The sequence below is a fragment of the Peromyscus californicus genome, unplaced genomic scaffold (genome assembly GCF_007827085.1).
Source record: "Peromyscus californicus insignis strain IS unplaced genomic scaffold, ASM782708v3 Scaffold_14__1_contigs__length_90479793_seg_2, whole genome shotgun sequence".
Taxonomy (NCBI): Eukaryota; Metazoa; Chordata; class Mammalia; order Rodentia; family Cricetidae; genus Peromyscus; species Peromyscus californicus.
In genome coordinates this window covers 25,894,955-25,915,759 of record NW_026294436.1, presented here as the reverse complement: position 1 = coordinate 25,915,759, position 20,805 = coordinate 25,894,955, and the positions used below count along the sequence as shown (strand labels likewise).

The 20,805-nt window shown below is 39.5% G+C and overlaps 1 protein-coding gene across 4 annotated transcripts in view; it reads right to left on the bottom strand.

Moving 5' to 3' along the window:
- The window catches only part of Dennd1b (DENN domain containing 1B), a 221,059-nt gene that overhangs the window by 66,629 nt on the left and 133,625 nt on the right, over nucleotides 1–20,805 (bottom strand). For all 4 annotated transcript variants that reach the window (XM_052737096.1, XM_052737092.1, XM_052737095.1 and 1 more), the window contains 2 exons: nucleotides 19,072–19,197; nucleotides 1,766–1,867 (listed from right to left, as the gene is read on the bottom strand). In XM_052737096.1, coding sequence (XP_052593056.1) covers nucleotides 1,766–1,867; nucleotides 19,072–19,197 — 228 coding nt within the window. The remainder of the gene's footprint in view (nucleotides 1–1,765; nucleotides 1,868–19,071; nucleotides 19,198–20,805) is intronic.

Sequence of the window (20,805 nt, the reverse complement as noted above, 5' to 3'; positions counted from 1 at the left end):
GCTTCTTTGTAGATTAAAAGCACACACACACAAAGAAGATAGTAACAACTCACGCACACATTATTTTAGGATGGCATGGTCATGTTCTAGCATTTCATTTAGTATCAGCTTGGAGACAACAAGAGACAGGGAGCTCAAGGAACAACTTCATCTTAGGAAATTCATACATCTGACATATATGCCTCTGCTTAAGGTAAAACTTTACTATTTAGAAGAGAGTTCTATTACCACAGAGCATATTCTAGCCACAGATTATTTAATTCATCAAACTATAAATAGCATTAACTTATCATCATACTGCTTTCTTAATTTGAAGGTAACTTTAAACTCTATATCATTTCTCCAGTTTGGTTAGTCTGGTATCTTCTCAAAGGCACTGCATGTTTAGATCCTAGCCTTGAACTGCTTAAACACAGTGTAGGTATGATTAAATGCTATACTCACAGAGAGAGCTTTATTCTTAAAACTGGCACGTGGAATAAGAAAATCAAGTAGTAATAAGTGAATTTATATCATATAAATAGAAAGGAAGACAACCTAACGCAAGAGACTTGTAACCACACAGCACAGACAAACAAACAGCAATGCCCAAGGCTGTGGAGATGGCTCAGCATTTAGAAGTACTGTCTGCTCTGCAGAGGGTGAGCATTCAGTTCCTAGTGTCCACAGGGGATGTGACCTCCCCTGGCCTCTAAGGGCTCCTGTAAACATTTGATATATATAAAACTCGCATAAAGCATACACATATAAAAATTTTAAAAAGAAAAGGCATGTGCCTTTAATCTGAACACTTGAGAGGCGTGGGCAGGTAGATCTTCGTGAGTTCAAGGACAATATGGTTTACTTATCAAGTTCCAGGCCAGCAAAGGCTATGTAATGAGACCCTGTCTCAAAAAAACCAAAAGATCCAGTGTCCATGAAAACTATAATATCTGAATTTTGATGGCAATCTTTGCTATTCTGAAATAGCAATTGGATCTCCTGAACAAAACTCAGGACACACACTATAACTGTGATTTAAAATTATATTATAAACTGGATTATACTGTGAGGAGATCAGTCTGTTTAGCATGTCAGCTTACTTCTGTGGATGTATAGCCTTCCTTAATGCACACCTAAGCTTATCAACTTTTCATGGGACATTTAAAATATTTTTCTTCATTTTTAAGATTATAATATGATTATATCATTTCTCTCTTCCCTTTCCTTCTTCCCATCCTCCATATACCCCAAATAATTATACCATTTCTCCCTTCCCTTTCCTACCCTCAAACTCTCCCATATGCCCCTCCTTGCCCACTTTCAAACTCACAGCCTCTTTTCTCATTAATTCTTATTGCATATATATATATATATATATATATACCTAAATTATATTCCTGATACATATTCCATATATACACACACATACACACACAAATATATTGCACACACTATATTCCTAATATAGCCTGCTCAGTCTGTATGTTTTCAGGGCTGACCATCAGTACTGGACAACCAACTGTTGTGTTCTTCCCTGGAGAAGACTATTCTCCCACTCTCAACAGTCCTTAGCATTTCAACAGCATATAGTATTTCCAGAGTGCTCCACCACAGGAGTACTACAAGGCATTCTTCTGTTTACCATAAAAAAAGAACTTCCTGATTCAGAAATGACTTTTCTAGGGACATGGATTTTTTACTTGGATGTAGTTTCAGGGTGGCAGAACTGTGTTGAATGGCAGTGTTCTCTGGACAGATCAAATGTGTGTAGGCTCACTCTTACCTGCTTAAACAGTTGAAGGTTAACTGCAGTTTCCAGGAACTGTTTCATCACACTAGAGCGGTGCTTTACAAAGCTCTCCTCACAGAAGGTGATGGGCTCACCCTAGACAGAAATAAAGATTTTTGGGACATCAATAAAAGGTCAGTCACAGAGAACTAGTCTTTTTAGGAAATACATTGAAGGTCACAGGGGGATATGTGATACAAAACTAATAAACCAATCCCACATTGTGGCCCAAATTAGTAGAAATAGCCCTGTACTGAAAATCCTGTACAACAGGCCCTGAAGCTCTTAAAACTGCTCAATTTCAGTCCCTCAGGAAGGAGTAAGTCCCCTAAACGCAAATATTTGACGCTGTTAGATTGAATTTTAAGTGTAAAATGTCATGTATACTTGAAAAAGTCTACAAATCCCTTTTGTTGATGATTGGACAACATTCTTTTTATCAAGTCTGATTTCCTCTTTTTGTGGTTGTTATGCATGAGTGTTTTGGTTGCATGTATGCATGCTTGATGCCTTTGGAAGTCAGAGGAGGCCATCAGATTCCCTGGATCTGGAATTACAAATGGTTGTGAGACATCATGTGGGTGCTGGGAATTGAAAACAGGTTCTCTGCAAGAGAAGTCAGTGCTCTTGACCACTGAGTCATTTCTCCAGCCCCAACAACATTCTTGCTGTAAAGGCTGCTGCCTGATTTTGCCACTTATATTACTCAGGATCTTTGGTTTTCAAATAATGGAAGTTTTTATAATCACCTTCTCTTAATGACTACAAATACAATTCTGACTCAATATTCTGGAGTAAGTTCCACTTGGTGATGGTCTTTGTGCTAAGCAAACATACCTTTGAAGTGTCTGATGGGTACTCTACAAGATGTTGCTTCTCTCCATCAACAAGGGCGTACACTTCACACCCTACAGACTGCATTTGCTCCAGTTACTCTCATATGGCTGCAGAGTCATCATTGCTGGCTGATTCCTCCCAATGCCAATCTCCCAACACTTCAATAGTTCACTGCCCTAACTGATACACAAAGACACACACACACACACACACACACACACACACACACACACACACACACACACACACAAGTGATGATATTTCATGATCAAAATGAAAGTAGAGACTAATGACAATTCATTCGCTAGAATTTTGTTATGTTGCAGTAAAGAGTTAAAAAGCATGCTAGAATTCTGAAAAGCTGTCAATTATAACTTAATTGTCAAAGAGACTCAGAGCTCTGATTTATAGGAATCTATAAGTAAAATGCTAGAATTTGGCTCTGGCATGGACAAGAGTATGAGTCCCTTCACATTAACCTTGAACTGAATGGCATAAAAACAGGAACTTGCCGGGCGGTGGTGGCGCACGCCTTTAATCCCAGCACTCGGGAGGCAGAGGCAGGCGGATCTCTGTGAGTTCGAGGCCAGCCTGGGCTACCAAGTGAGTCCCAGGAAAGGCGCAAAGCTACACAGAGAAACCCTGTCTCGAAAAACCAAAAAAAAAAAAAAAAAAAAAAAAAAAAAACAGGAACTTGGCTTGGGATCTTTTTGTAAAATTATACTTGTGTGTTCTATGTGTGCATCTGTGATGTAAGAGATAGATGCTAGGCTGTCAGGTGTCTTCATCTATTGCTTTTTATCTTGTTTGTGAGACAGAATCTCTCACTGAACCTGTAGCTGACTAATCTCCATGCTCCTCAACCCCTGCACCCCAAGCTAGGATGTCAGATGCAGCACACCCAGTTTTTGACTGAATGCTGAGGATCTGAACTCAGGTCCTGATGCTTGAGCAAAAAGTACTTTACCCTCAAGCCATCATCAACCAAGTGTGCTTGCCTTGTCAGAGGCCAGAAGTAACAGGAATAATCAATGATAGCCTGGAACCTTCAAAATGATGAGCCAAATTACAACATTCTGACTTTAACATTCCTTTATTTTATGTGTGTAGATGTATGCCTGCATGTATGTCTACTATGTGAGTGGTGCCTGCTGAGAGCAAAAGAATGCATCAGAGGCCCTGGAGCTGGAGGTGCAGATGGTTGTGATCCACCATGTGGGTATCTGAAACCAAACCCTGGTCCTCTCGAAGAAGGATGAATTCAATGCAATGGACTGACTTGCAGGGTAGAGGAAATTTTAAGACAGTATAGAATAAAGGATGTAACAAGCTTACTGTTCAGTGCTTTTAGCTAGGTTAATACTGAAAATTCTGAGCAAAACACAGAGCATAAAATGTAAACAACATGTAACCTGCCAAGGATGTAGATCAGTTGGTAGAACACTTGCCTAGCATGCATTGAAGCCCTAGGTTCAATCTCTAGCACCACATAAACTGAGTGTGGTGGTGTACCCCTATAATCTCATCATGTGAGAGGAGGATGCCAGAGGATCAGAAATTCAGAGTGGTGGAAGGCACAAACGCTCTTGTGCTCACAGATCAGCACTAGGGGAACCAGGGATGTTAAACACACAGGGATGTTGTGGTGGTTTGAATAGGTATGGCCCCCACAGACTCATGTGTTTGAATGCTTGGCCCATAGGAAGTGGCACTACTAGGAGGTGTGGCTTTGTTGGAGTGGATGTAACCTTGTTGGAGTATGGGTGACCTTGGAGGAAGTGTGTCACTGTGGAGGCAGGCTTTGAGGTCTCATATATGCTCAAGCCATGCCCACTGAGACAGTTTTTCCTTCTGCTGCCTGCAGATCAATATGTCTGACTCTTAGCTCTTTCTCCAGCACCATGTCTGCCTGCATGCCACCATGTCCCACCATGACGATAATGGACTGAACCTCAGAAATTGTAAGCCAGCCTCAATAAATGTTTTCTTTATAAGAGTTGCATGGCCATGGAGTTGCATGGTCATGGTGTCTCTTTACAGCAATAGAAGCCCTAACTAAGACAGATGTTTCTTCAAAGAGAGAGGTGTATAAGCTGTTTTCCAGCGGAAGTCTAGGGCCAGAAGTGGTTAACAGCCTAGTGACCATTGCACTGTGTGGCCGAGCCCAGACTTTTCCCCAGGTGCTTACCATGAGCTTCTTTTTCTCAATCTATAGAACCTATCTTTATGGAAGATGTCACATGTACTTTACAACGAGTTTCAATGTAGTCAAATCTTCAGCTTTGGTTCACATGGGATTGAGTTATTATTGCCAGGAAACTTTTCACTAAATTGTGTTTTGCTTAAAAATGCCTAAATAAATGATGCAGGGTCAGACTCCCAAAGTCTGAACCAACACTAGCTACCGAGTCAGGATGAACCAAGCTGCCTTCTTGCCTCCTGATGATCATTACTGTGCTGGCTGTGGTGGTTACAAAGACACACACACCATCCCCCACCCCCCCACTCCCACTGCATGGTATCATCTTTGGCTGTATATTGTTTGTTGAGGCCAGCCTGGGCTGAGGAGCCTGTCCTAAGAGGAGATGAAAGGAGGGGAGGGGAGGAGAGGAGAGGGCGGGGGGGGGGGGGGCAAAGGAGGTAAGGCGTGAGATCAAGATAACTGCATGCGTTGCACAGGGACCTTGAGAACAAGACTTTACCCATCAAAGGATCCAAACTCATTTCACAAACTTTCATTTAAAACGAGAGTGTCTGAAAATGAATGCCCAAGCACAGAATGGTCCTACAGGGCATCTTGCTTAGAGCTACCTAGATGATTGTTTTGCCAGGTTCAGTTAGACGGGCCCTCAGTGATTACTATACCAACAGTTCATAGGGCCCCAGATGTATCTTATCCTGGCAGGAGAACTGTTGTCAACCACAAGATGCTGATTATAAGGACATGAGAAATGTAAAAGTTATGGGGATGGAGGTTTGCACCCATCAGTGCAAGAAAACAATCGGCAAAGGCAGACAACTTGTAGCGGAGTTGGATTCACCGCAGCCTGAGACACAATAGAGTCCAGGGCGTAGTTGTCGAGAGTATAGGATTTCTCCTAGAGAGCTACAGGCACCCACAGGACGTGATACGAGAGAACCTATACGTGTTATAGGTGATACGCACACAGAGATGGGCCTACCTAAGCCACTGGAGCCCAGGTAATGTCAGCACTAGCCCACACATGTCAGACATAGAGCTTCAGGTTTAGTGGGCACCCTGCTGGATTCTGGATTTCTTTGATCCAGAATTTCCCACAATCATTCTTCCATTTTGGAATGGGAACTTTTTTTTTTCTTCTGTTTAGTTGTATACTGGAAATGTACAGCTTGGTTTTTCTTTTACAGTGGTTCATATCTAACAGTTTAGAGACTTTCGGATTTGGGTTTTTGAACCGTCCTCAGACTGGTAAGACCATAAGAACTCTGAAGTAATATGAATTGTTTGGTACATTATCATATAGCTGTGAACCCTGGGGGCTACAGGCAACATGATATAGTCTAACCTATCCCTACAGGCTCATTTGTTTGAGTACTTGATCCTCAGCTGAGGTGGGGGAGCCTTAGAAGGCTATGGAATCTTTGGGATCTGAGACCCAGCTAGCAGAAATGGCCAGCTTTGTGGGTTTTATTTGCTTTTGAGTGAAGCCCAGCTCATTCCTTATGTACCAGATGTAAGGAGCCTCTGCTACATGTACCCTTGTCATGAATTTCACCACTTACTTCCCGTCAGGCCTCTCTGCGCTAAATAAATCTTTCTTTGATAAGTTGCTTCTACTCTGTCACAGAAGAACAATATCTAACATCCTGTGCAAACAGCCCAAGAAGTAGAACTATTTTTGTCTCAAAAAGAAAACCAAAGCACTAAGAGTTCAACTTGCATGAAATCATAAAGCACCTCAGTTCAGGATTCAAGCATAGATCGCATGGTTCCCAGGTATTATGCACTTAACAATTTTCTTTAAGTCATAGAGCATAGAAGTTCTAAGTCATATATTTGCATTCTTAAAAATTAGCTAACTTATTGCTGGCTAAAATAAAAGAAAAAAACTACCTGCTACTCTTTGTAAATCTCTTTACTATAACTATATTTAGTTCTATATCTTTCTCTTAAGGAAGAGCAAGAACAATTACTTTTTCAATTATACAAGCATGCTATTTACAAAACATAAGCTGGGGACCGTAAGAAAATTAGAATTGCTTCTCAGACATCTTAAATTTTAAAATGTGTTACATTTTAGAAATGCTTGCATATAAATTTAGTATTTATATAGTAATACATAAATAACGCTGCTGGAAATTCCTTCAAAATCCACCTCCAAGTAGTGCCAAAATACTACCTCTTTAACATCTTTCAGATTTGGGCCTCTGGTCAACCTTGATGCTATTCACTGGAGTGCTTTCTTCTTTTTTCAATTAGGATATAAGAGTCATACATATCTCTATTATCATTCAACTCTGACCTAACATGACATTGCCATCTGTGCTGATTTGGAAGGAAATAGCCCCCAAAGGGAGTGGCACTATTAGGAGATGTGGCCTTGTTAGAGGAAGTATGTCACTGTTGGGGTGGGCTTTGAGGTCTCTTTTGCTCAATCTTCCTTCAGTGTGACTGTCAGTCAACTTCCTCTTGCCTGCAAGATGTAGGACTCTCAGCGACTAGCACCACATCTGCCTGTACTGACGATAATGGACTGAACCTCTGAAACAGTAAGTGAGCCACCCCCAATTAAAAGTTTTCTTTATAAGAGTTGCTGTGGTCATGTGTCTCTTCAAAGCAACGAAAACCATAACTATGACACCATCAAAAGTTTGCTTTCTGTGGACAGGAAAGATGGCTCAGCAGTTAAGAGCATTCCATTACCAGCACCCAAATGGTGGCTCTCAACCAATCTTAACTCTAATTCCAGGATATTTAGTGCAGATATCAGGCATGTACATGGTATACATGCATGCAAAAACATTCATACACATATTTAAAATAAATTTTAAAAATTAAAACTTTCTAATGCCATGTTCCTTGTTTCTGTGGTATAAAAATAAATTAAACACTGAGCATTAACTATATGATAAAGACGAAACACTACAGACTGATACTGCTATTTACCAATTCTGTATGAATCTTAAAGTCTTGGTTCTTATCTTTTTTGAGGACATGGTGAACAATATTGATCATTTCCCTAGAAAAATATACACACTCAACTGGTGCCTTGTCCAGGTTTGTCTTAGTTTCATAAAATTCACAAGCATGAATTATATGTTTATTATTCCCAGACATAATTTCCCAAGTAGTAAAAACTACAACCTCAGCCTCCATCACTATCAGATCCTCAACAGAGTTATATTCTATTTTTGTTGAGAAATATTAGAGAAGGCCTATTAGAGTAGTGTTCCGCTTACAATTGCTAAAGTTTTAGTTTTATTCACATATCTCAAACAGAGTGAGAAGTACATTCTTTACAGTTATGTGTTATACCACTTAGTTCTACTTTAGATGACAATATGGAATAAAACCCCCACATGATAGATAAATCAAATAATATTTCCAGTATAATAAATTCCATCCTGCTGCTTAGAATATTGAGTCAAAGCAATCACAGAAACTGTATTTTTGTGCTCATAATAAAATCCAAAGCACTTATGCACTGAGACTATATATCTCACTGCACCCATTACATAAATCATCACTGTCACATGGCACCTGACTGAAAGGACTTAACAGAAGAGGGGCTTATCACCATGATGAGGGAGGTGTGGCGGTGAGGTCGCTGACAACAGTGTGATCACAGACAAGAGGGAAAGACTCGAAGGAAATGGTCTCTTCAAGCTACAACGGCTCAGATGCACATATGAAATCAGAGACTGTGGCAGCACACACAGGGCCCACAGAGGTTTAAGCTAGACGGGGCTCCAGCACTGAAAGAGAGAAGGTGACGTGGGCTCCTGCCCTCAACTGAAAGCTATTTGCAATTAACACACACGTGCAAAGGAAAATTTAGTTTTCATCAATGGAGTCTCTCTGGGTAGATCAACCACACCTTAGAGTACGCTCTGTGCCCAGCAGTAGATGGTCAACACAAAATGAACTCAATGGTTGTAGACTTGTTTGTCTTACAGCACAGTGCTATGTTTTGGAGCTTGGTTTTGTTGTTTGTTTTGTTTGTTTGTTTCTTATTAGTCATTTGCTTATATATTATGGTTTCCAATTTTGTGTTTTTGTGGGGGTTTTGTTTGTGAATTTCTTGTGAGTTTTTTGTTCATTTTTGTTTGCCTGTTCCTTAAAGACAAAGAAGGGCATGGAATTGGGTAGGTGGGGGAGATCTGAGAGGAGCTGGAGGAGGGGAAAGTATGATCAGAATATAGTGTATAAGTTTTTTTTTCATTAACAGAGAGAGGGGGGTGGGGGTAGAGGGAGAAAAAGCAGGCCAGAAACTAACCATGCCTACAACTCACAATATATATCCAAAGGATCTGCTTCCTTTAGTTTGGTTCCCTCTCCCTAACATTTCCATAGTCTTATAATTAGTTTCATAATACAACACCATAAGCTGTAGAGGAGGTGGTCAAACAGCCTGCGGGTGATATTTAAGGTTCAAACAGCAATAATCTAGTCTACAGTCTACCCCTCATAGGTTCATGGCATCTCATAATGCAAGTTGTAGTCAATCCAACTTCAAAGTTCTCCTTTTTGCTAGTTTCAACATTGTTCAAAAGACCAATGTCTTTTCTGTCTGAAGGCAATTTAACTGTAAGTCCAATAAAGAATGTGAAACATACAACTGTATACAGCAAACATTTGTATTCCAAAAGGGAGGGAGAACATCATTTCAAAAGGACACATTCAAGTTCTCAGGTCATGAGCAAAATAAAGTCAGTTTCTTTGTCAGAATATAACATGAATGGCCTATAGCACAATTCTCAATAAAGTCCGCTTTTCCCTTTGAAATGTCAAAAGCCTGGCCTTCACTATGTGTATTTTGTCAGTGTTCTGGTCTCCTGAACTCTAGAATGAGCCATTAAACTTTGTCTACAGTACCAGAGAGGACTTCTCTACCTCACATCTCCAAATCTGTACTCACGCTGACCAAAAAGCACTCCTGAGGGTCAGAACGGACATGGTCAGGTACATCTTAGCAATGACCCCACTTCATGGTCCTAGTGACACCCACATGTGCTGGTGACACCCACATGACAAAAGCCTTCTCTTATAAAAGACTGACCATAAAATTAGAAAAGACAGTCAAACTAGATATGCAAAAATCTAAGTGTGAATAGAGAAAACATGAATATTAAAAAAAACTTCTACAGACAAAAAAATTAAAGAAACACAAAAAATAAGAAATTATGACACCCCCAATAGGATATAATAATTCTCTGGAAAGAGGTGAAAAATGTGAAGGAAATATACAAAATGCCTGAAAAACAATTCAAAAGAAGCACCTCAAGGAGAAGACATATAAATATGAAACAAAATAAAATATGAAATAATGGGATCAAATATTTATGTAACAGAAAGTTAAAAAGAGATTCAAAAATCACAAGGAGTCATAGAAATATTAGAGCTAAAAGTATCACTTAGTGAAGTTTTAAAAAAACAAAACAGTTCAAGCAGAAAGAAGGAATTATAAATCTGAGAACAGGTACTTCGAAATAAGTCAGATAAAAAGGTAAGGGAATTAAGTTGAAGAAAGAAAGCCTGGAAGAAACACGGGACACTATTAACCAAGTAAATATCTCACAAGACTCTAGTCAGAATTAAATATACAAAAACACTGAAAACCTACTTAATGAAATAACAGACTTGAAAAGCACATGTTCTGAAATACATAAGCACATCCAAATACAGGAAACCCACATGACCAGGGCCAAAAGGAGACGAGGACAACAAGAACTCAAAGGTGCATTAGTATCGCCACCAAAAATCAGTAATAAAGGTAGAATTATGAAACCAAGAGAAAAGTAACATATGTAGATTCATTAGACTAACATCAGATTTATCACATTCTGGCTGCAGGAGAACTGTAAGGCACACAGCATGTGCTCAACAACAACAACAACAACAACAACACACACACACACACACACACACACACACACACACACACACACACACACACACACAACTACCAACCCAGAATACTGCAGCACTTTCCTTATATATAAATGAAAATCAAAGCCTTTCTTATTTGTCCAAGTAATTACTCTTTTATTGAGAAGTCCATCCACGTATTATAATTAGCTTTGATCAAATCTGCCCCTACTTCCTCTCCTCAAATTCTCCCCATCCCAGCCCTGCAACTTTTCCACCCAAATTCCTATGTCCACTCTCTCTCATGTGTGTTCTCTCTCTCCCTCCCTCCCTCCTTCCCACTCCCTCTTTCTTTCTCATCCATTGAGTTGACCTGGTGCTCCAGTATGCCTGTGGGTGCCGGTCCATCTATTACAGTATGAGTCGTGTCTGCCCTGCCCCCATCTCTAACACACCAAGTCCTCTTGTTGCTGCCAGGGTGAGCACAGTTGCAGGTCCATCTATTGTATCACAGCAGTTTTTGCCCTCCTTCCTTCCCTCCCTACAACCCACTGAGTCCACTTAGTGCTGCCAGTGTGTGCATGGACAGATGCAGGTCTGCCTATTGTAGAACATACATTCTATAATGTTTATTCTGTATGCAATGTATACAGTCTCTCAGAGGTGTTACCCCTGAAAAAAAATTTATTTTCCCTCTCCTGGAAGCCATCAAGCATCAATGGGTTCTCAGCTCCGGGTGGGATTTCATGAGTCTTTCTCCAATCATGCTGCTATGTTCGCTGGCTTAATCATGTGCAAGTATTATGAGTGCAGTCATAACTACTGTGACTTCATATGTGCACTCACATCACAGCAGATCAGCAAGAAGAGAAACAAGCAGGAACGTTAGTGCTCAGTTAGCTTTCTCCTTTTTCTTTAGGCCTGGACCCCAGTCCACCAGATGGTGCTAACCAGTTTCAGGATGGGTCTTCCCCTTCAGTTAAACTCTTCAGGAAAAGCTCCCACAAACACACCAAAAAGTATGCCTTACTAGCTGTTTCTAATTTGATCAAGTTGACAAAATCCACTATCCTATAAATAAGCATTTCTAAACCTTTAGAGACAGTGTCTGACAGGTGACATCGTTCTATATGCTGTGACTATGTGTTGCTCTGATTGGTTGATAAATAAAACTATTTGGCCAATGGTGAGGCAAAATAAAGTTAGGTGGGACATTCCAACTAGAGAGAAAGGAAGGAGAAAGGCAGAGCAGAGGAGACACTGCTAGCCGCCACCATAAGAAAGATGTAAAGATACCGGTAAGCCACAAGCCACGTGGCAAAGTGTAGATTTATAGAAATGGGTTAATTTAAGATGTAAGAGCTAGCTAGCAATAAGTCTGCCATGGCCATAGTTTAAAAATAATATAAGCCTGTGTGTGTTTATTTGGATCTGAGCAGCTGAGGACTGGGCAGGACACAGGAAAACTTCCAACTACAAGTGTCTCGCTATGTGGTCCCGGCTACTGGCCTAGAACTCTGTGTAGACCAGGCTAGCCTCAAACTAGTGGTGATCCTCCTGCCTCAGTCTCTCTAGGGCTGTGATTACAGGAGTGTACAACCCTACCTGGCTTCAATCACAGAACTTTTAAAAAGCAATGTCTTTTTAAAAGAATTCATTATCATTCAAAGTATCAGAGGGTTCTTCCTTTCCAACTTCTTCTATTAGACAGAGGACACCAAATATATTTATGAAAAGAGATAAGATCATGAAGTAATTACAACTTCTATGCTTGGTCCTTTATTTTATATCTAACAAAGTATTTCAAAAATATAGATCAAATATATAAATGATTAAATAAGTCCTAAAATAGATATAAGCAAGCAAGCACTTTTAATGATTTATGTACTAGATAACATTTAAAAATAATATCTATGGTAGTTTGAATGTGAATGGCCCCAGAGGCTCATATATGAATACTTGTTCCCCTGTTGGTGGGAACTATTTGGGAAGGATTGGAATGTTATGGTCTTGTTGGAGAAGAGTTTAGAGGCTTCAAAAGAGTCATGTAATTCCCAGTGTACTTTCTCTCCCTCCCTTCCTCTCTCCTTCTCTCTCCTCCCCCTCTCCTCTCTCTGCCTTGTGGTTGTGGATCAAGATGTGAGCTCTCATCTATTCCTTCACTTCACCATCATATACTCTAACCCTCTGAAACTGTAAACAAAATTAAATGATTTCTTTTATAAGTTGTCTTGGTCATGGCATTTTTGTCATAGCAACAGAACAGTAACTAAGACAGAAGTGGGTACCAGGGAGTGGGCTACTGCTGTAACAGACCTGACAATGCTGGTTTTGGAGTAAGGTGGGAAGACTACAGGACTTGCACTAGGAAAGTGGTTGAATACTATAAGCATGGCTTAACAGGTCGTCCTAGTAGGAGCTGGGAAGACAGTAACACTGAAGCAATGTCAACTAGAGGCTCAGCTCAAGAGGTTTCGGAGGGGAACACCATTAGCAACTGGGCTAGAAACTATTCTTGTGATATTTTGGCAAAGAATGTGGCTGCTTTCTGCCCTTGCCGTAAGAATTTACCTGTGACTAAATTGAAAAGTAATGAACTAATTTCCTTGGTAGAGGTGATTTCAAGGCAGCCTAACATTGACTCATCTTGATCCACAACATAAGGAAAAGAGAGAGGGAGGGAGAGAGGGAAGAAAGGAGGGAGGGAGGGAGGATGAGCACACATGGAGAATTGCACGAATCTTTTGAAATCTCAAAGCTCACCTTAGTGACAGTTACTAATAATCACACTTATGCAGGTCTACAATGAAAAAGAGCAAATGGAGCAAAAAGAAATAGAAAATATACTGCTTAAAGAGAAAAAGAGCACTAGGAAATTAATGTTGGAGCCAAAGCTTGTGCTGAAAAGATTGAAAGACTGAAGACAGGCCTGATCTGAAACGGAATAAAGGCAGTGGTAAACTCAGGGCAAGACTCTACCCCCCCAGCTAAGTGGCCAACTTGTGAAAAGAAAAGGCCAAAGGAATTTTCTGCTCCTACAAAGAAACAAACAAAAAAAAAAAATCAAAGCTGTTATGGATGTGACTCAAGGTGCCAGGGTTCACCTCAAGTTGGTAGTCATATTTGGCAGTACCCACCACGTGGTTCTGGCTTCAGAATCATGAAAGATACTAGAATAAAGGGGTTATGGAATCTTCCTCCACAGTTAGGAGCCACTGAGGCCAGACTTATGACAGAGTAGTCCCTGAACAGAGGCCCTAAGAGGTCATTGCATGAAGCTATGAGAGTTCTGGTTTGCATTGGAGACCCCAAGATATTACAGGTGCCAGCACCATGGGTTATCTGTCAAGGACAGCAGCATACAGGAAGTGGAACCAGTGCAAGAGAGAAACGTATGTTGCAGGCAGCAAAGCTGGAAGAGTGGAGCCACCTAGTCCTTTGACATCAGGCATGGAACTACAAGATTTGGAGTTTGTATTGCTGGGTTTCAGTCTTACACTGCTCCAGTATTTCCTCACTGTGTCCAAATCCCTTCCTTTTGGAAAGGTAATGTGTATTCTGTGCCATTCTATGTTGGAAATATGTAATATAATTTTTTGTTTTATGGTAGGGTAAAGTTAAGAGACTGCCTTGTGCTGTGCGATGGTCTGTATGGCAAATGTGTTGCTGATTAGTCAATAAATAAAACACTGATTGGCCATTGGCCAGGCAGGAAGTGTAGGCGGGACAAGGAGGAGAACAAAGCTGGGAAGTGGAAGGCTGAGTGAGAGAGACACTGCCAGCTGCCACCATGACAAACAGCATGTGAAGATGCTGGTAAGCCACGAGCCATGTGGCAAGGTATAGATTAATGGAAATGGATTAAATTAAGCTGTAAGAACAGTTAGCAAGAAGCCTGCCATGGCCATACAGTTTGTAACCAATATAAGTCTCTGTGTTTACTTGGTTGGGTCTGATGGCTGTGGGACTGGCAGGTGAGAGAGATTTATCCTGACTGTGGGCCAGGCAGGAAAACTCTAGCTACAAATGGCGTCCAACGTGGGGCAAGAATTTCCACCTAAAACCTGAGAAAAGATTCTAAAACGGAGCTAAAAACAGTTCCTAATTGTCTCTCTCAAATGAGCAGCAGCTGCCAGTTTGAGCTACTTGTGGGTTCCTGGAGTGTGCGCTCGACCTGCAGTATGGCAGGAACGAGGCCTCTGCAAGTGGCACATTGAGCTACATGGTGGATTTAGACTTTGCTAGTACAAAAAAAAAAAAAAAAAAAAGAGGTTTCTGGACTACACTCTGCTTGGCTAAAAGCATAGACCCACTGTAGCTCCCAGAGCTGGTGGAAAAGATAACACCGCCATGTTAGGAAGCTAAGGTGGGTGGAGCCAGCAGCCACAGCTGCTGCAGTTTAAGGCAATAGATTCACAATAAGACAGATTCAGATGTAATAGTTTACAATGTGTGTAAAAGATACGTAGGCTTGAAAGAGACAAAAAAGATGATATATAGTTATAGAAACAAATACATAGTTTTAAAAAATAAAGTCTTTAAAGAGACAGTAAAGGTAGTATAAAAAATAAGCCACGCTAAAAATGGATATTACACAGAGAATCTGCATGGTGTTGTCTTTGGGACTTTTAACTGCAGAAAAACATTTGATTGTAAAAGCTGTTGAGTTATGCCAAAATGTATATTTTAAAGGTACCTTGACTTCAAAATTTGAACATAAGGATATGTTGCTTTGGAAAGGAGACTCTGCTTTTGTTCCCACAGAAAGCCAGAGGCTATGGATTTGTTCCAGATTAAGATACATCAGGTTTGACCAGCCAAGACCCCCTGAAAGGTCTCTGATGACACCATGGCCCAGATGATCCAACATCCAGAATGGTTTGAAGGCATCTGGCTCAGACGATACAGCCTCATGGACTATTCCATAATCCTAAAATTTTCTTTGTTTCCCCATAAGATACAGGGCTCCCCTCCAGCAGGAAGTAGTAAGAGAAGCTACGCCCAAATTCCCAAATTATATGTAATTTTACTTTGTTAAGGTTAAAACCTTCCTTTTTGAAAAAAAAAAAAAAAAGGGAAGTGCTGTGGGATGTTCTGTATGGCAAATGTGTTACTGATTGGTCAATAAATAAAACACTGATTGGCCATTGGCCAGGCAGGAAGTATAGGCGGGACAAGGAGGAGAAGAATTCTGGGAAGTGGAAGGCTGAGTGAGAGAGACACTGCCAGCCGCCACCATGACAAACAGCATGTGAAGATGCTGGTAAGCCACGAGCCATGTGGCAAGGTATAGATTAATGGAAATGGATTAAATTAAGCTGTAAGAACAGTTAGCAAGAAGCCTGCCATGGCCATACAGTTTGTAACCAATATAAGTCTCTGTGTTTACTTGGTTGGGTCTGATGGCTGTGGGACTGGCAGGTGAGAGAGATTTATCCTGACTGTGGGCCAGGCAGGAAAACTCTAGCTACAGCCTTGAGTCTCAGAAGAGACTTTGAACTTTAAACTGTGTTGAGTCTGTGAAAAACTATGGGAATCTTTGAAGTTGGACTAAATGCATTTTGTATTAAGATGTGGCCATAAACCTATAAGGGCCAGAGAATGGAATGTGGTGATCTAAATGAGAATGGCCCCAAAGGCTCCCATATTTGAATATTTGATCCCAAGTTGGTAAAACTGTTTGGGAAGGATTAGGAGGTGTGGCCTTGATGGAGAAGGTATGTCACTAGAGTAGTGCTCTGAGATTTCAAAAGACTAACTAGTCCTCACTGATCTCTCTCAGCCTCATGGTTGTGGATTACAATGTGGGCTCTCAGCTGATCCTTTGCTCTACTATCATGGACTCTAACCCTCTGAAACCATAAGCCAAATTAAATGCTTTCTTTTATAGCCTTTGTCTGTTTTGTTACAGCAATAGAAAGTAACTAAGAATATATCTAATAATGTATTTTATTCATAATAATGAAACTGTTTTTCTTAATAACCATGATTCCTTCAAATAGTAAAAGTTATTCCTTATGAAGAGAAAACAAAGGAAACTTATATAAATATGATGATCAGCTAAAAGTTAATTTTTCAATAACAATACAGTTTCCCAGGTCCCAAAATTTATCAAAGTAGAAAAACCAAAGGAAGAAATAAATATCAAGGGAAAATTTACAAATAAGGTAAATAAATTCACAATCAGATAGGACTGATTAACAGGACAGATATATATGATAAATTAATATATTCCAACAGGCACTGGAAATACAGATTTGAGGAGCTTGGATTCTGAACCACAGAAATCTTTTTATCCTACATGGTCAATGAAATTCTAGTGGGTAAATATTGAGCTCTACATCAAAGGCAATTCATGTTAGTGTTGGGGCACAATATGTTATCCAGCACCCAACACACTGAGAACCTGAATCATTTAAGAACATAAACCTTTACTTCAACTTATTTATTTCTTCACATGTGAAGTCTTCTACAAATTTTAAGGGAAAAGTAAAAATTTAGTTTATAAAAATGAGTGCTTAAATGTAGCAAAAAATAAAATCAAGCAAAGTGGTATGTTCAAGTTATCTTCTTTACTTCCTTACTATTTTAAAATATTGATTTCAATAAATTAAATCTCTAAATAAAAAATGATTTTGTTTTTCAAGCTCACTTTTTTTGAGTTAAGTAATTTGAATGATAATGTACTTAACTGTATTTAGATGATTGTTTCCATTCTTTCAAAGAATGAGATTCTTATAATAATTTTTAAGACTCTCCACATAAACTATGGTTATGAGGTACAATATTTTAAATTCTATAACGCCTTCAAATGTATATGTTTCAGAAAGATTAGTATGTGCTAGGGTTGGGATAAGTGTCTCCCTAAGGCCTGTATGTTAAAGGCATGGACTTCAGTCCATGAAGAAGATGGAAAATTGTGAAGGACATGGAAGCCTAGAAGAAGGTTTTCTGAGTTGGGACATAGAGATCCCATCACCTTCTTCCTTTCCTCTTCTTCATGCCCTGGTCATTATGTGTGGAGTTTTACTCCCCAACTGGGTCCCCGTCATCTGGTACTGCCATACCAGATCCCCAGAAACAATGGACCACCCTCTACCGTAGTCTTCCCACAGACTTTCCTTTTCAGAATTGGTTTTGCTCAAGTATTTTGTTACAGTGAAGCAAAGCTGGCAAGTCGAGCAAGAACTAGATGAATGGATGTATCTAGAGACAGGAGGCAGATATGTTCCTCTACTTAGAAACTTCTCCCAATACTTCCCAAATCCGTGAAATGCATGAAGGCTACATGGTAGGTACTACTAAGTCAGAAGACAGGTGAGAAAGCATATTAAACATCTTCATTTATTATTGCTCATAATGTTCAAGAGGTTTGCACATCAATTGTGGAAGACAGGCCAGGATAGCATAAAAAAAAATCTCACTTTCCAAATATTCTACAGACTAAGACTTAAAGGTAGCCTAACAATGGAACCCTATCAATGGCAGGCCTCTGTGTTACTTCTTATTAACCCAATGTGTTTAACCCTTAAAATGTATACATCTGGGCCAGAGATAGATGCTTGCTACAAACCCCAAGAACCTGAGGACAAATCTTCAGGACTCACATACTGGAAGGAAAGAAATGACCCCCTGAAGGTGTCCTCCGACTTCTACATGCATGGCACATGCTTGCCTACACACACACAAATTACAAATGTAAAAATACATTATAAGCTTAAGAATCTGGTCAGAGAATGGTCTTGTAGAAATTTTTTGTAAAGCCTGACTAACAGCTTTTAATGAACACTGGAAAAACAAATGTACTTGACTTATACCATTTTGGACCACCTAAATTCTTAGATATAATTTAACAATCCTTTTAGGGAATTAGAATAAATGGTAAGATGGGACAAGATATGCTAAATAAGCAAGCACAATTCAGAAAGTGTTATGAACTAGGAAGACAATAAATATCCAAATATCACCAAGTTTATTTCAAAGTGCTAATTTTCTTACTTCCACTTTGTACCTGCCCCACCTAATCTATTAATTTAAGTTCTACTGCCCTGGTGAGTTTCTTGGTGATCGTAAGATCAGGTAAGTGATTTTAAGTGCTTGAACATAATTTATCAATTCATTCAAAAGTAAATATACCACTTCTAGAACTTTAAATGGTTTTAAATAGATGTTTGACAGGCCAAAGATCATGGGGACTATTAGGTAACAGTAATAAAAAAAGCTAAAACAGAAGTTGATGAATTGGGCAAGAATAAGCTCTGAGGCACACTGTGTTGAGTTTTAAAAGACAACCGGAACACTTCCTACAGCTGTAATATTAAGATGTTTCCTCAGCCTTGCCTCAATCAAAGGGTCATTGAAAAGCAGTTAGGACACTGATGAAACGCATGCTTACTGGCTTGTATCTCAGAGCATCCCTGTAGGATCCAAACAAAGCCGCCTGGGCCCTCAGAAAGGCCCGAGCCACTCCATCTCCTGTAGCCGTGGACTGCTTCTTCAGCTTATTTTTCAAGGCCGAGACCTGCATGGCAGAGAGGAACAGTTAAATTAACACCTCAGAAATTGGTACAGCGAGGTACGAACCCAATCAGCAGGCAAAGCGCAATGTGTGCAGGTCAGCCAAAATCCATCCTCCTCCCTGAGAGCTTATCTTTTTAGCTGTACTGAGCACCTGCTGCTCTGCTAATTGAAGGAGAGCGGGAGAGGATAGTAATGTGCTAATGCAAATTGGTTTATGCTCTCTTTTTTTTCCCAAGGCCTCTTGACATAAATAAGCTTTAATTATTTACAGTAAAATGCTTGTGAGGCACTTTTCTGCAGATTTTTAGCAATTATAACGTGTGTCTACTTGTTTAGAGATAAAGCTGGTTCAGTAGCCTTCATTTCTGTTGTGCATTGTTATTTGTTAGGAGTCCTTCAAGATCACTTACAATTTTATTTTCTGTTTGGAAGTGTCATTTGCATAAGTAATTTTCTCTTTTTATAATTATCAGAAGAAAAGAGAGAAGAGATAAAGTTACAGAGACCATATCATGAATGGAATATTATGTAATGTAAATGTTACACATTGTCTCATTTAAATCTCACCACATTCTCCTAAGAAAAACATTCATATTCTCATTTATGAATGAAAAAAGTTGGGACAAATGATAGGAACCATTTTGCTTTCACTATGTGGCTATTCAGAGGCAAAGTTGTGATAGAAATCCAGTGTCCAATGTTTCTCATTACCACATGCTGGACTGGAGTTCTATATCACTGCTACACCAATCAGCAATCAGAACAAAATACTAATGTTTGAAAACACAGAAATTTGAAAGGTTTGAAAAGCTGTTAAATAGTTACACTATTTCAAGCCTATTCTAACTTCCAGTGCTATGCACTTTAGAAGTGTAAGAAACTAGTGGACTGACTTGTAAGTGAACTCATACTCAGGCTGTTAACTTTTTTTATTCATTTCACTAACTACTTTCATTCAAAATAGAAAACCATAGTCTGACACTTAAAAACACCAAATTTCATAGACATTCCTTATTGATGTTTTAAATAGAAAAATGTGAAGTTGCATTCTATTTTCTTATGGAAATAAAATCTAATTTAGAGATTAATTTTAACTAGATTGCTCCATCAACACAACAATATACCTATATAAACTATAGATAACAAAATAATGCCATTTATCCTTTACATATGTGTAAAGGGGAATATTTTTATTTCTTTGTTCAAGTAGTCCTAACTACTCTTGTAGATGATGACTGTGATTGAAGTGTGAACCTAATTAACAACTAAACTTTGAATAATGCTAATGAGACATGAACACAGCATCAGAGGAAAGACCAGCTCTACAGGTGATAAACCTTCACAGTAGTGACATTTTCCAGTGTAAAGTCACAGTTACTGTGATCTCATCAAAGAAACAGACCCCCATTGGGTCCAATTATAACTAGAGTTTTCAAAAATTATTGAGTTATGGTATTCATAATCTATGCAGAAAGGCCTTTGTGGTATAGGTCTTCTCCCCATAGCTGTGATCTTTTCAATTTATATCCAATCTCCACAGATTTAGATAAAAGTTTAGAGCCTAATTCATTTAGCCACAAAGTGCTAAACCAGATCCATTTCAGAGAAA